The 14738-nt window shown below is 47.9% G+C and overlaps 1 protein-coding gene across 1 annotated transcript; it reads left to right on the top strand.

Moving 5' to 3' along the window:
- Positions 1–8444: 8444 nt before the first annotated feature.
- Positions 8445–12088, top strand: FZD10 (frizzled class receptor 10). Its single transcript, XM_081842266.1, has one exon. The coding sequence runs from the start codon at positions 9562–9564 to the stop codon at positions 11323–11325; it is 1764 nt and encodes a 587-aa protein (XP_081698392.1). The 5' UTR covers positions 8445–9561; the 3' UTR covers positions 11326–12088.
- The last annotated feature ends 2650 nt before the right edge of the window (positions 12089–14738 follow it).

The following is a 14738-nucleotide window of genomic DNA, read 5'->3' as shown; positions in this document are numbered from 1 at the left end:
GAGGCCAGCAGGGAGGAAGAGACTGGGGTGGCAGGAACAGCGTAGAGAGGCATATCTGTGGCCTTAGCTGGCACGTTATTTGAAATCATGTTTAATTACAAAGTTTCATTAAAAACCTTTGCTTCAAATTTTTAGAGCCCTAATAAGATTTCCATTAATTTAAAGATATCACTATTCCCACAACGGACCAAATGCTTTCTCTCTCCCTCCCACCCCCACCGACTCCCCTTTCATCCATGGTTAAATATGTAAATAAAATGTCTAAAGTCATTCTTCAAAGAAGACAAAAGGGAAAAAAAGAGCCCAGGGAAAAGACAGGCATAAAATTCTTTCCCAATTCTCCATAACATTTGCCAGAGGGGGGCCGGAGACCAGCCAGGGCCGAGCAGCAGGGGTGCCTGCCTGCTCCATACAAATCCCACACGCAGGGGGTAAGAGAGAGAGGAAAAATAGGGGCTGAAAAAATAAAATATCTTTTCAGCTGGAGCCATCAAAAGAGTCTTTTCATTTATTAGTTACAGGGTTCTTTTCCAGTTGCTGATTTCTCATCGTCTTTCTGTCCTTTGGTCGGTCGGTCTGTCATCCTTTCTTCCACTCTAACATCATGTTCTATTTACTAGTTTTCTGTGTCTTTTTCCACCTCCTCCTCCTCCTCCTCCTCAGTGCACACTCCTTTAAATGGAAGCCAATCCGAGCAAGTTGTTTGTGCTGCTGCTTTTTTCTCGCCTGAAATTTGCAGAAACTTGGTGGGAGGGAGAAAGAGAGAAGGAACGATCTAAAGAGGGGATGGAAATGTTAGCTCTAATAAACACCATCCTGAGAACAGCCCAATTTCAAACGGGGGGGGGGGGGGAGATCAGTTAAAAGACAGCACTCTGGCAAAGGATCGGATCCTGTGAATATTTCACATATTCCCCATTAGCTTTCAGGGGGGGCAACCCGTCCCCCAAGAAACCTCATAGAATAGAGATTGTCCATACTTAGAAAAAAATTGTAAGCAATCTCCGTCTCAATATATGGGGGGGGGGGTGGAACCCATTTTGGTATTCTTTTAATTTTAATTGAGTTTTTATTTAATAAGCAATTTGGGTATTCTGGTGGTGGCTGCAGCATACCGGGGTACGCTGTACATGTTTGACTTGAGTGTCATTTGGATTTCGCTTTGAAAAGGGGAGAGGGGCTCTTCTGAATGCTTCCCATCCACTGTTCCACCACCCCCAACTGAGCCGAGTGGAGGAAGATTCAGGGCGCATACCAATTCTAAGGAAAACACGCCTGGCTTAACAAAGAAGAGAAATTCTTCATTAATCCACTCCGATGCAGACTCCTTCCATACCGAATCACCAAACGGTGGCCTAGCTTCCCTGATGATCCCCCCGACTTAAAAATCAAAATTAAAGGTCCTCAAATAAATCTCAAAAGTGTCCACAGAAAGAGGTCAACAAAGGGTGCATGGCACATGTTTATTCAGTACACTGGGAAGGACAATGTTGTCCCCTCACCTATAGCTCACTCTGGGACAGTCTGCAAAGATGGAGAAGAGAAGACACCTAACTCATGGAAACAATTCTAAACTATTTACAAAATTACTTAATGTTTGACTATATTATTTCCACTGTAGATGCATGGGGTGTTTCTTGTGGGGTGGGGGGGTATATGGGGAGTGTTTGCTATATTTATGTTTACAAACTGAAAAACAGAGTTAAGAAGTGGAAGCTAAGAGAAGGGTGCTTCTTGTTGTTGTTTAGTCGTTTAGTCGTGTCCGACTTATCGTGACCCCATGGACCAGAGCACGCCAGGCACTCCTGTCTTCCACTGCCTCCCGCAGTTTGGTCAGACTCATGTGCTTCTAGTTCCCGACTATTGCTATTTTCAGATCAGATTCAGCCACATACCAGCAATTCTGGTTGCAGGATTTGGTGCGCTTGCCCAACAAACCCTCTTCTCCTCCCCTACACTAGATTTCTCACGATTAAGGAAAGTAGTGGGGAAACACATTGGAAAGCGAGGGGTAATAATTGCAGAGGGCAATACCATCTCATCTTGCTGCCAGTGAATCAGAATGAATGCTCGATAAACCAGTCCTCGTGTCCAACCTCCCTGGAAACCTCATGCAAGCAAATCAGGGACATCAATAAGGAGACTGTCTGGAAGTGAAAACCAGGGTCCTTTAAACCAATCTAGCCTTTTCCACAAGAGCTACTGAATCTACCAGGAGACCATTCAGGAAACAAGCCAGTGTTTAAATTATAGGTGATTATATCTATATATTAAACCACTTTTCATGCAGAAATACCGCCTTCATTTTCAGGAGATTTGTTTGCTTAGGAACATAAGAGCTTGCTGGATCAGGCCAATGGTCTGTCTAGTATAGCATACTTCCAGCAGGATCCGAGCACAAGAGCCCTCTCCCCTTCTGTAGTTTCCAGCAGAGAAGCACTGCTGCCTCCAGCTATTTCTATAAATGTATGTTCCATTGGAATTGGACACTTGCAGGTCTCCATAGCAGGGGTAGCCAACGTGTGCCCGCCAGGTGATGCTGAACTGCCATTCCGATCACCCCTCGCCATTGATCCTGCTGGCTTAGGGCTACTGGGAATTGAAGTCCAACAGCACTGGGAGGGCCAAAGGTTCTCCAGCCTCATTTTATAGACTAAAAATGTCCAGCTGCTATTGAAGCAGATGGAGATGTTGAGGCAAACTTGTTTGGATGGTGCTTCTGCCTGAAAACACCCGGGCGTTTGCATAGGAGTGTGGATGTTTTTGAGTCCCATGGAACCATTCAGCAGCAAAAACGTTAGTAGCTGCCTGATAAAAGCTTCTTTGATGCTCAAAGCTCACACACAACTTTAGCAATGTAAGGTAGTTCAGCACAAGAGATCACCCTAAGTTGTATCTGTGCCTTCTCTTTTCCCATTTGAGCAATACCTTCTCTTTTTCTTTCTTTTCAACAAAAAAATCAATGCAGTTGAGTCTCTCTTTCCACCACTTTGGCAGATCAATTTGTAATGGCAGATTGTTAGAGATACAGAGCCGAAGAAACATAAGGAATGAATGTCCAAGCAAGGAAGCGAACTGTGTGTGCTTGTGCGTGATTCTGACTGGGGATATTGTACCGTTCCACAAAGGGTGTCTGCACAAAAGAGCCCAGCTCTGAAGTCCGTGTCAAAGCGGGACAATTGACTAAGGGCAGCTGGGCACTCAGAAAACACCGACGTTTCACGCAGCAAACATAAGCATATGGACATTGCACCTGCAGCTTTAAACATCTACCTGGGAAACAGTGAGGTGGCAAACCTGCCATCAGGCTGAACAACTTCATCTACAGGGAGGGACTAGCCAGAGATGGAATGACCTGGGGAGGGAATAGGAAAAAAATAGAAAGAGGGTTCTAAATGGGAAATCCACAGCCCCTGACTAGTTTTTCCAGTTTAAAAATTTGGAAAATTCCCCTCACTAGCCCTATTTTGTCCTCTCCTTGAGTTGTTGTTTTTTTGTCTGGATGGTCTACCTATGTCATGGGTAGGCAAACTAAGGCCGGGGGACAGATCCGGCCCAATCACCTTCTAAATCTGGCCCACGGATGGTCTGGGAATCAGCATGTTTTTACATGAGTAGAATGTGTGCTTTTATTTAAAATGCATCTCTGGGTTATTTGGGGGGCATAGGAATTCATTCATTATTTTTTTTTTACAAAATCTAGTACGGTCCCCCACAAGGTTTGAGGGACAATGGACCGGCCCCCTGCTGAAAACGTTTGCTGACCCCCGGACTCTATGTCCTTGAATTCTGATCATGCGTACCCAGATGGAGGCTAGAAAGGGGTATATGAGTACAGTGGTACCTCAGGATGTGAACGGGATCCGTTCTGGAGCCCCGTTCCTATCCAGAAGCAAACGTAACTAGCGACGGCACATCTGCGCATGCATGTGTCACTTTTCACCACTTCTGCGCATGCACATGACATCATTTTGAGCGTCTGCGCATGCACGAGCGGTGAAACCCAGAAGTAACGTGCTCCATTACTTCCGGGTTGCCACAGAGCACAACCCGAAAGCGCTTAACCTGAAGCATATTCAGCCCGAGGTATGACTGTAATTGATTGCTCTGCCCACTTTTTAACTCTGGCCCTGCCCACCACTGGGATGTGCTCCCCCCACCACCAGAAAGTTCCTCTGAAGGGAATGTGGCCCTCAGATCTGCGTTAGAGAATTATAACTCACCCACCGGGCCTAAAAAAGACTTCCTAACCTGTCGCACTGCACCGTTTCAAGATTTGTGTGTGATATCTACCGTATGTGTGATGTTTTTGCGGCAAGAAATGTTAGTGTAGCACACACACAACCCACCCCACCCCCCCACCCCCGGTGGCAAACTGAATTTGTGCTGAAGCCTCCAGTCATTGCGGGGTTTGCTGTCACAGTCACACTCTAAGGATGCAACCCTAGGTGCCCAGTTGAGCTCTGTGGGCTTTACGTCTATGTAAACATGCACAGGATTGCACTGTTAAAGGTAAAGGGACGCCTAACCATTAGGTCCAGTCGTGGATGACTCTGGGGTTGCGGCGCTCATCTCGCTTTATTTGCCGAGGGAGCCGGCGTACAGCTTCTGGGTCATGTGGCCTGCATGACTAAGCTGCTTCTGGTAAACCAGAGCAGCACACGGAAATGCCGGTTACCTTCCTGCCAGAGCAGTACCTATTTATCTACTTGCACTTTGACGTGCTTTCGAACTGCTAAGTTGGCAGGAGCAGGGACCGAGCAACAGGAGCTCACCCCATCATGGGGATTCGAACCACCAATCTTCTGATCGGCAAGTCCTAGGCTCTGTGGTTTAACCCACAGCGCCACCCGCTTCCACGTCTGTGTAGGATTGCACTGTTAGACTCAAGCAATTGGGGCAGCAGTAACACTCCCAGGTAACATGCAGAGGGAAACACAATTACATTGCAATCTTATGCATCTTTACTCACATGTTACTGGCAATGAGTTCAATGGGGCTCTCTCCCAGGTCAGTATCCCTAGAATTGCAGCCTAAATCTCCTCCAGGGTGGAGAAAACCAGCCCTCCTGTACCTTACAGCTTACTAGGAGGGAATTTTCCACTTTGCCGCATGATATTTTAGGGGATTTAACTTAAAGTCACATAAGCCCGGTGTGGTTCTGTTTTTGACTTTTGGTCTCTGTATGAAAGATGCTTTTGGCTCTCAGCTCACAATCAAAGCTTACATTTTGTAAACAGATGGGGCTGAAGACTCCCGGCCAACTGGATTTTTTACAAGCTTCTCAGCCAGACATTTATGGCCCTGGCAATAAAATGCGCCCAACTCAATCCCCTTTTGAGCAACCACCCCCACCTCTCTTCAAGATCATCCTTCTCCTCGCCTTCCCTCCACCCCCACCCCAAAATATAAGAATTCTAAGAGGGGCTTAATTTAACACAGGCAGGGCTTAGCTGTAGAGCTTGTTTCAAAACCTGTTTTCAGAGCATCAGAATTAGTGAGAACAGATAGGAGTTTCTTGTGAATGTATAAAGTGGTGTCCCCCCCCCCCCTTAAACCAATTTGCAAGCAACACATTCAAACTTATCTGAGGCACCGGCAGATGGAAATGCTTCAGTCCCTTGGCAAGGGTGTGATTTTGATCCAGAATTAACCCCAAGCATCTCATATTTTGGAAAGCAAGACCATTATTAGAAGTACCGTATTTTTTGCACCATAACACTCACTTTTTTCCTCCTAGAAAGTAAGGGGAAATGTCTGTGCGTGTTATGGAGCGAATGCCTGCGGGTGGCGGGGGGGATCTGCTGCAGTCGTGAGCAGAGGATCCATGGTTCCCCTTCCTTCCCTCCTCCGTGGTTACAAAGCATGGATCCACATGGATCCTCAGGATTTTTGCATTGGGCTACTCCAAACTCACTGTCAGATCACATGTCTGTGGCCACAGCATGAACCACAAAAATCATATATCCACTATTTCGTTTAGTTTTTTTTTCTTGTTTTCCTCCTCTAAAAACTACGTGCGTGTTATGGTCTGGTGCGTGTTATAGAGCGAAAAATACGGTACTTCATTTCAGGCAAGGTTTGCAAGGACTGGATCTGTTTTGCAGTGGCTGGGTTAAGCCCAGGAATGTAAAACAAGGTTAAGGATGCCCAGAGTACATTTTCTACTCAGTCAGGCAGCACCTCTCACTTCAGAACTTATTAGGAAATCAGACTGTGCCCCATATCCCTAAAGTTGCATGTGCTTTTGGTTTCTAGCCTCGACACTGGGACTCACCTGATGCAACTTTGTAGTTAAGAAGGGACTGCTTCAGATTTCATCTTCACTAGGATAGAGAACCCCCTGAGCTACTTGCACCCAGCCTCAACATTCCCATCTGCAATATGGGAATAATAATTGGAAATAATAGGCATTGGAAAAAGGTTGCGCATGTTATATCAATGTTATATACTTGTTTTTGTAACTCAGTCTTCTCAGGTATGGAGTGGTTTTTTTTAATATGCTATTAATTGTGATAGTACATCGAGATTTTTTTTCAAGGTCATCTACAAAATCTCTCCAAAAGACAAAATAGAAACAGTGATTGATCAAGAGCAGGGCACTAGTGACAGGGCCTTTGCAATGGTAGCCTCATACTTGTGATATATTTTTTCGGCTTCACTCTGTTTTTTAAACAGGACTTGAAAAGCCATTAATTTTGACCTAAGTTTAGCTGAGAGATTGCGCTTCATTTTTTAAAAATGGTTTATACAGCAGCTGGTTCTAAAATTGCCTCTAAAATTGGGAATAGACTGCTTCCATTTTATGCTTTATTTCTGCATGTGAGTCACTTGGGGGGGGGGAGTTTTGCCCTGAAAGGGGACATCAAATGTGTGTGTGTGTGTGTGTGTGTGTGTAATCTCTTTTTAAAATCCTTAGAACCCCCCTGAAAAAAAGGCCAGTAATATTGACCCCATATTGCAGAATGGGGATACTGAGGCCAAGAGAGAGAGATTGGCTTGCCTCAGTCCACAAAGTGAGTTTCTGTCTGATGATATCTGAACTAGAGGCTTCCTGCCTGACACGTCTCTCCTATACTCCAGTAGCCTTCACAGGTGGTAATTATGGAGAAAGTCATTGATTTTGTTCATTTCACACAAACCATCCTCATGTCGCACTGAAAGGACCTGGAACCACACTAAGCCCATAAGCACGGAGAGTGTTTTTGTGTTCATATCCTGCTTACGGGGTTCCCAGAGGCTTCAGGTTGGCACATGTGAGTTCTGGGCTAGATGGGCCATTGGCCTGATACAGGAGATAGACCGTTTTTATATTTTTCCCTTGTATGCCTCACCATGCTTCACTCCCCACTGTGGTCTCCCCTGTGTCAGATTTTATACTGTATTCTCCTCGGGGCACAGACCTTCTTCAAAGTGCCATACGCACTGATGGCACTCTATCCCTAAATAGATTAACAAGATAATAATAGAATATAGCAAACTCTACATCCTTATGTAGCCAAAGCAGTACCACACTTAGAACGGTGGGAGTGGGGATTCCAAAGTTTGCAGAAGTACAAAGGGGGAGGGGGAACCATTGATGGGGGGGGAATATCTCCAAATGTGGAATGAGTATGTTCAGTGGTTACAGAAGGCTGGAAGAGAGGATGAAAACCCGTCAGGCTGGAATGGAGTAGCCTGAAAAGGGGCCTGGCTGGCCACGAGCACCCCACACAGCAACCAGGTCCCATATGTAAAAGAATAAAAATAAAACGATAATAACCTCAAGGAACAATTGTGTGCCACCCCAAAGCCTCCTTCCTGCATTTACCAAAAGAAGTTGGATTTCCTCCCCAATCCGTTTCAAAAATTAAGAAAAGTTAAGAGAACAGCGTCTTTTAGAGGTGGCATAGGTGTTCGAGAGAGGAATTGCCCACTCAGCCACGAAAATCCCCGTAAGGCTGTTGGCCAGGCACTATCTCTCAGCCTACCCTACCTCGAAAGAATGTTGTATGGATAAAAGGGGGCGCGCGAGAACCATAACCCCCTTTCGAACTCCTTCGAACAACAAAATATGACTCTGAGGTTTCAAAAGAAACTTTAAAAATCCCAACCAGAAACTTGTTTGTTACAACAAATGAGGAGCAACAGAAGTAAGACTGGGCGGGGAGGAGAGGCAGAGAGAGTATGAGAAGTTTCAAGAGAGCGAAGGAGAGGTCGATGGTGGGGGGGATGTTTAAGAGAGGAGAGACGAAAAAGAAACTTTAAAAACATCGGCACTGATCGAGGGACGACCTCCAGGGTCTCTCCAGCGGTTCTCCCCCCGCGCACCCCGCTTTTCTTTTGAAAGGCGTTCCGAATGATTGGAAAGTAATCACCGTGTCAGTTTCACCTTTTCTCATGCAAAGTGAGTGTCGCAGGGAAGGCGGATCCTAGGCTGTGTGTGTGTGGTGTGTGTGCGCGCGCGTGAGAGAGTATCCCGGGTTGTAAACGCCTCCTCCAAGCACAGCTGCTGCAAACCCCAGGAGTTAGCCTTCTGAGAAAGAGAGAGCGAGCGGGCGCTTTTACGCACGCATCTCTGCGCCCCGCCGACCTCTCGCTTTGGGTGGAAGGGAAAAATATCCGACCCAGGGACGGTGCGCGCGTATTGCGGAAGGAGATTCGGTGCGCTCCCCCCCGCCAACCCCCGCCTACAAGCTCTCCTCGCCACGGCGCTTGAGAGCTCGCCTTCCCGTTGCAATCGGATCTGCCTCCTCCCCGCCTCTCGTCGGCGCGCAAGACCCGCCTCCTAGGGGAAGGAGGGAGGGGAGCGAGCGAGCGAAAAGTGTGGAGAGGTGGGATCGTCCGAGGCACAAATCGGAGAGAGAGAGAGAGAGGAAGAAGAAGCTACAGACCGAGGAGAAAGAGGAGCTTCCACGCCGCTTTGGGGACATGTGTGCGCTGGAGGTGCACTGATCGCTGGGATTTCCCCTTTTTTTCCTTTCCATTTGAACAAGGAACTTTGCAAGCAAGGGGGCACCCACCGTTCCTGCAATCGTGGCCGGAGGAGATGGAGGAAAGAGCGCCTGTCGCCAAGAGACCCCTTGCAAGGAAGAAACGGCAAGCCCCCGCAACTTAAGCTTTCCCTCCTTGGTGCAGTAAGTTTGGTTGCGGAGGGGGTGGGGAGGGCTGAAACGGCAAGAGGGTCCTTCTCTCCCGAGTCTTTCCTTCTTCCCGGCGCCGCCACCGCTTTTGCCCTATGGAGTTTGGAAACTGACCAGGATGGACTTTGGCCGGAAGACCTCCGCTGTTCGGATGCGAAGCTCTTAACCGGAGTTGAAAGGCGCTATTTCGCTTTCTTTTGGGGTGGGAGGTTGAGAAGGGGCTGCTATGCTGCTGCCCCACGTCGAGTGGATCGGGCCTGTCCCCTTCTGGGGGGGCTCCTGGCGAAAGTTGGGAGCGACGGTGGCCGGGGAAGGGGCTTCGGAAGAGCTGGTTTGACACCAGCCGCCGCCGCCGCCAACAGAAGCAGCCTTCTTTCCAGGCATTTTCCGAGACGCGGGAGCCAGGGGCGCGGTGGGTCGTGGCGCAGCGTCGGCCAGCATGGGCGCAGCGCGGAGGAACTCCCGTCGGACTCTGGGCATTGTCTTGCACCTGGTCTGCTCCTGCTTCGGCATCAGCTCCATCGACATCGACCGGGCCGGGGACGGGAGGTGCCAGCCCATCGAGATCCCCATGTGCAAGGACATCGGCTACAACATGACTCGGATGCCCAACCTGATGGGGCACGAGGACCAGCGCGAAGCAGCCATTCAGCTCCATGAGTTTGCCCCCCTGGTGGAGTACGGCTGCCACGGGCACCTCAAGTTCTTCCTCTGCTCCCTCTACGCCCCCATGTGCACGGAACAGGTCTCCACGCCCATCCCCGCTTGCCGGGTGATGTGTGAACAGGCCCGCTTCAAGTGCTCGCCCATCATGGAACAGTTTACCTTCAAGTGGCCCGACTCCCTGGACTGCAGCAAGCTGCCCAACAAGAACGACCCCAACTACCTATGCATGGAAGCACCCAACAACGGCTCCGAGGAGCCCCCCAGGGGCTCCAGCATCCTGCCCCCCATGTTCCGGCCCCAGAGGCCCCAGAGCGCCAGCCACGACCTGCAGCAGCAGCACAAGGACGGCCTGGGGAGGGCCACTTGCGAGAACCCCGGCAAGTTCCACCACGTGGAGAAGAGCGCTTCCTGCGCCCCGCTCTGCACCGCCGGGGTCGACGTCTACTGGAGCCGCCATGACAAGCAGTTTGCCGTCATCTGGATCGCTGTCTGGTCCATCCTCTGCTTCTTCTCCAGCGCTTTCACCGTCCTCACCTTCCTGATAGACCCCCAGCGCTTCAAGTATCCCGAAAGGCCCATCATCTTCTTGTCCATGTGCTATTGCGTCTACTCGGTGGGCTACATCATCCGCCTCTTCTCTGGTGCTGAGAGCATTGCCTGCGACCGCGACAGTGGACAGCTCTACGTCATCCAGGAGGGCTTGGAGAGCACCGGGTGCACTCTTGTCTTCCTTGTGCTCTATTACTTTGGCATGGCCAGCTCCTTGTGGTGGGTGATCTTGACATTGACTTGGTTCCTGGCCGCTGGGAAGAAATGGGGCCACGAGGCCATTGAAGCCAACAGTAGCTACTTCCACTTGGCGGCCTGGGCCATCCCAGCCGTGAAGACTATCATGATCTTGGTGATGCGGAGGGTGGCTGGGGATGAGCTGACAGGCCTGTGTTACGTGGGAAGCATGGATGTGAATGCCTTGACCGGATTTGTGCTGGTCCCTCTGGCTTGCTACCTAATCATAGGCACCTCCTTCATCCTCTCTGGCTTTGTAGCTCTGTTCCACATCAGGAGGGTGATGAAAACTGGTGGGGAAAACACGGACAAGCTGGAGAAACTCATGGTCAGGATCGGGGTCTTCTCGGTCTTGTATACGGTGCCGGCTACCTGTGTCATTGCTTGCTATTTTTATGAGAGGCTGAACATGGACTACTGGAAGGTCCTGGCCATGCAGCAGAAGTGTAAGGTGAACAACCAGGCCAAACACCTGGACTGCTCGATGAGCCACTCTATCCCGGTGGTGGAGATTTTCATGGTCAAAGTCTTCATGCTGCTGGTTGTGGGGATTACCAGCGGCATGTGGATCTGGACCTCCAAGACCTTCCAGTCCTGGCAAAGCGTTTGCAGCCGGAGGCTAAAGAAGAGGACTCGGAGAAAACCAGCCAGCGTGATTGCAAGTAGCGGACTTTACAAGAAGCCCCAGCACTTGCCCAAAGCCCACCATGCAAAATACGAGTCGGCTTTGCAACCCCCTACCTGTGTGTGAGCAGAATGTATAATAATACTAGTAGTAATAATAATAATAATAATTTAAAAAAAAGAACAGCCATGGAGTGACCCTACTTTGAAAGACTCACATGCACTCACAATAGTGCTCGGAACTAAAGATTAACAATAATCATGAATAAAAATTTTCTTTTTAACAAGTGCTATTGTCAGATAGACAAAATAGCCAGTGAAGGGGTAAAACTGAAATGTTTAAAGTCAAGATATGGGGGATAAAACAAGGGTGAACGTGCTTAGGGAAAAGTTTTTAGTGCAAGGAAAACTGACGGTCCCTTATTTAAAAAGAAAACTAATTTGTTTTTAATGGTTTGGTTTTTTTCAGCCCTCCTGAGTTAAAATCCATGCGTAATGATTTGTATGTATACTGAAAATTTGTTTGCGTTTAGATTTCTAACCAGGTAGAGTTAGAATTTATAGAGCAATGGTTTTTTGTTTTGGGTTGTTGTTTTTTAAGAGCTTGAAGGAGAATTGCCTCCTTTTAGGTAACCAGCCCTTTGAGAGTAGCTTTTGTTCAATCGGCACATTGTCTTTTGAAAACAACTTCTGTTCTAACTTTTAAGAAATCCTTTTACCAAACGCTTCTCATCCTACCTACTAGGCATGGAGTTTCTAAAAACAGGTTCAATGCGAAAAGCTCACCCCTGCTCAGTTGCTTTAAAAAGTCCTCTGTCTGACCCAAACTTAGTAAAAAATTATGTGCAATACAGGTTCCTACCCCCACCCCCGCTGCCACACACACAAAATCCTTGCCAGGACATGAAAGGAGAAACAAGTATTTTGCTGTACATAAAGGCAACAAAAGCGATCTCTAAACAAAAGGACGAAGGGGTCTAGTCCTTAGAAACCCTTTAGTGTTACTTTTTTGTGGCTTTTTAATGGAAATCAGACACGTTTGGACTGATTTGTGGAAAAAGAAAAAGTGGGGAGGGTATCAATTGCAAAGGATCCAGAAGGGCTTATTGACTCTTTCTATTGTTAAACAAATTTGGATGCTGAATAGATCAAGAAGCACTAGATTATTTTTTATTCTGTCTCTTTGTTGCATATGAGAGGCATAAACTTATTTGTGGTGTGTGTGCGTGTATCGGAGAGAGAGGTGGAGAAAGTGTATGTATATATTATATATATATTTGTAACATACAATTATTTTTTATGCCCTGTTATTTTATTAAATAATAATAATAAAATGTGGCCTTTAGTTTGATGATAATGTGTGTCCTTAGCATTCTGTATTGATGGGGTTTTGCAGCAAATAAAAGAGGTTCGTGGGGGGCGTTTTGCGAACACCATTTAATGTGAAGAGATGCTTCAAAGTGACCATGTTAATTTATCTCATTCAAGGCCCAGTTGCAGAAGGGGAACATTTTATTTCCCAAACACCAAATTCTTTCCTCCTCTTGCTCCTTCCCCAAGACATGCGTTGCTCGGGTCTGTAAGGAACTAGATTATGTGAATTGACTAATTATCCATTCTGGTTGTAAGTCCTCAAGGATTTGGGAATGGAGGCGATTCTAAATGCAGAGATGGTACCCTCCAGATGTTTGTAGACTATAGCTCCTATCAGCCCCAGCCTGAGTGGCCCATGGCCAGGGATGATGATGGGAATTGTGGTTCACCAACACCTGGCGTGCTCCACATTGGCCATCCCTAGTGTGGTGGTTAAAGCCGTGGTTTCCAAACTGAGTTCTGGGTGGGGACTATCAGAAGCTTGTCAGAGGTTTCTAAATGCAAAGACTGACCACCATTGTGCAAGCATGTCCATTGCTACCCATCTTTCCCTTCAGCCACAGGTGAATCTTGGGGACACCCCAAGCCACTGATCTGCATCTTAGGGACATGGGAAGCTTCCTTATATTGAGTTGGAACATTAATCTGTCTTGCTCAACATGGTTTACATGGACTGGCAGGGCTCTCCAGGGCTTCAGGTAGGAGTCTCTCTCAGGCCTTCCTAGGGCTGCCAGGAATTAAGCCGGGAGCCCCCCTCATCAAGAGCAGATTCTTTGTGATGGAGCTATGGCCTTCCTCATACCCCAAGCAGTGCTGGTTTGCAGACTGACCTGTAACATGCCATCAGTGGTTCTACTGCCATGCAGGTATATTGGCCCAAAACTCTAATAAATAAAATGTGTCTGAAAAGTTCTTCAGGTGGGGCAAAAAGATAAGAGCAGCTCTCTGTTCTTTCTCCTCACCCTCTGGAATCAGAAAGAGAGGAGTTTGTTTCCATTTTCAGCTCTTTTAAGTTTTAAGTGCTATGTTCCCTTTTCTAGTTGGGGGGGGGAGTCTTCTACATGCTTAATTCGTTGGTGGCACAATGCACATCATCTTCAGTTTGACTAACTTTCTTAAGCAGATGTGGGGAACTTTGGCCCACTTGAGGTAACCGAACTACAGCTCCTACCATCCTCCAACAGTGTGGATAAATCTGCATTTGTGTGGTGCTGTGGGTTAAACCACAGAGCCTAGGACTTGCCAATCAGAAGGTCGGCGGTTCAAATCCCCATGACGGAGTGAGCTCCCGTTGCTCAGTCCCAGCTCCTGCCAACCTAGCAGTTCAAAAGCACGTCAAAGTGCAAGTAGATAAATAGGTACCGCTCCGGCGGGAAGGTAAACGGTATTTACGTGCGCTGCTCTGGTTCTCCAGAAGTGGCTTAGTCATGCTGGCCACATGACCCAGAAGCTGTACGCCGGCTCACTTGGCCAGGAAAGTAAGATGAGTGCTGCAACCCCAGAGTCGGTCACGACTGGACCTAATGGTCAGTGGTCCTTTTACCTTTACCTATGAAATGCCAAGTCTCTAAAGTACCCCAGATGTGAGGCAGCAACAAGCCTACCTAACAAAAACTCAGGGAGCTCAACGGCAGAGCAACTGTTTGGCATGCAGAAGGTGCCTGGCTCCATCCCTGGCCGATTCTGCAGGCAGGGCTGGGAGTGCCTCTTGTCTCAAACCTTGGATAGCCCTTGCCAGTCGATTTTTGGATGGACAAAGCGTTTGATACAAGGCTGTTTCTTGTGTTGCTATTTAAGGGGAAGAGCCATAGCTCAGTGGGAAAGTGTCAGACCTGGGAGGCTAGAGTTCAAATCCCCCCCACGGCCATGAAGCTCACTGGGTGACCTTGGGCCAGTCGCTGCTTCTCAGACGAACCTACCTCACAGATTTGTTGCAGTGATAAAATGAGGAGAACCATATATGCCACCTGGAGCCCCTTTGAGGAAGCAGGTGGGACATCAATGCAATAATAAGATGTCTCCCCTGAGTCCTTTGGCCTGGCTGGAAGGTGTCCTTGAACTCTCACGATGCCTCTTGCTTGTCTGGATGGAGGACAGAGAGGAGGTTGTGTGAGAGGATGTAAAAACTAGCCTGTTGCAGAAAGGTTAAAACTTATGTTTGCTGTA

Source organism: Podarcis erhardii (genome assembly GCF_964252035.2).
Source record: "Podarcis erhardii genome assembly, chromosome: 15".
Taxonomy (NCBI): Eukaryota; Metazoa; Chordata; class Lepidosauria; order Squamata; family Lacertidae; genus Podarcis; species Podarcis erhardii.
The sequence above is the reverse complement of the archived record's forward strand: the minus strand, read 5'-3'. Positions and strand labels throughout refer to the sequence as shown.

Excerpts from the sequence above, each read along its gene's own strand:
- FZD10 (XM_081842266.1), top strand. The coding sequence starts at position 9,562 with ATGGGCGCAGCGCGGAGGAACTCCCGTCGGACTCTGGGCATTGTCTTG.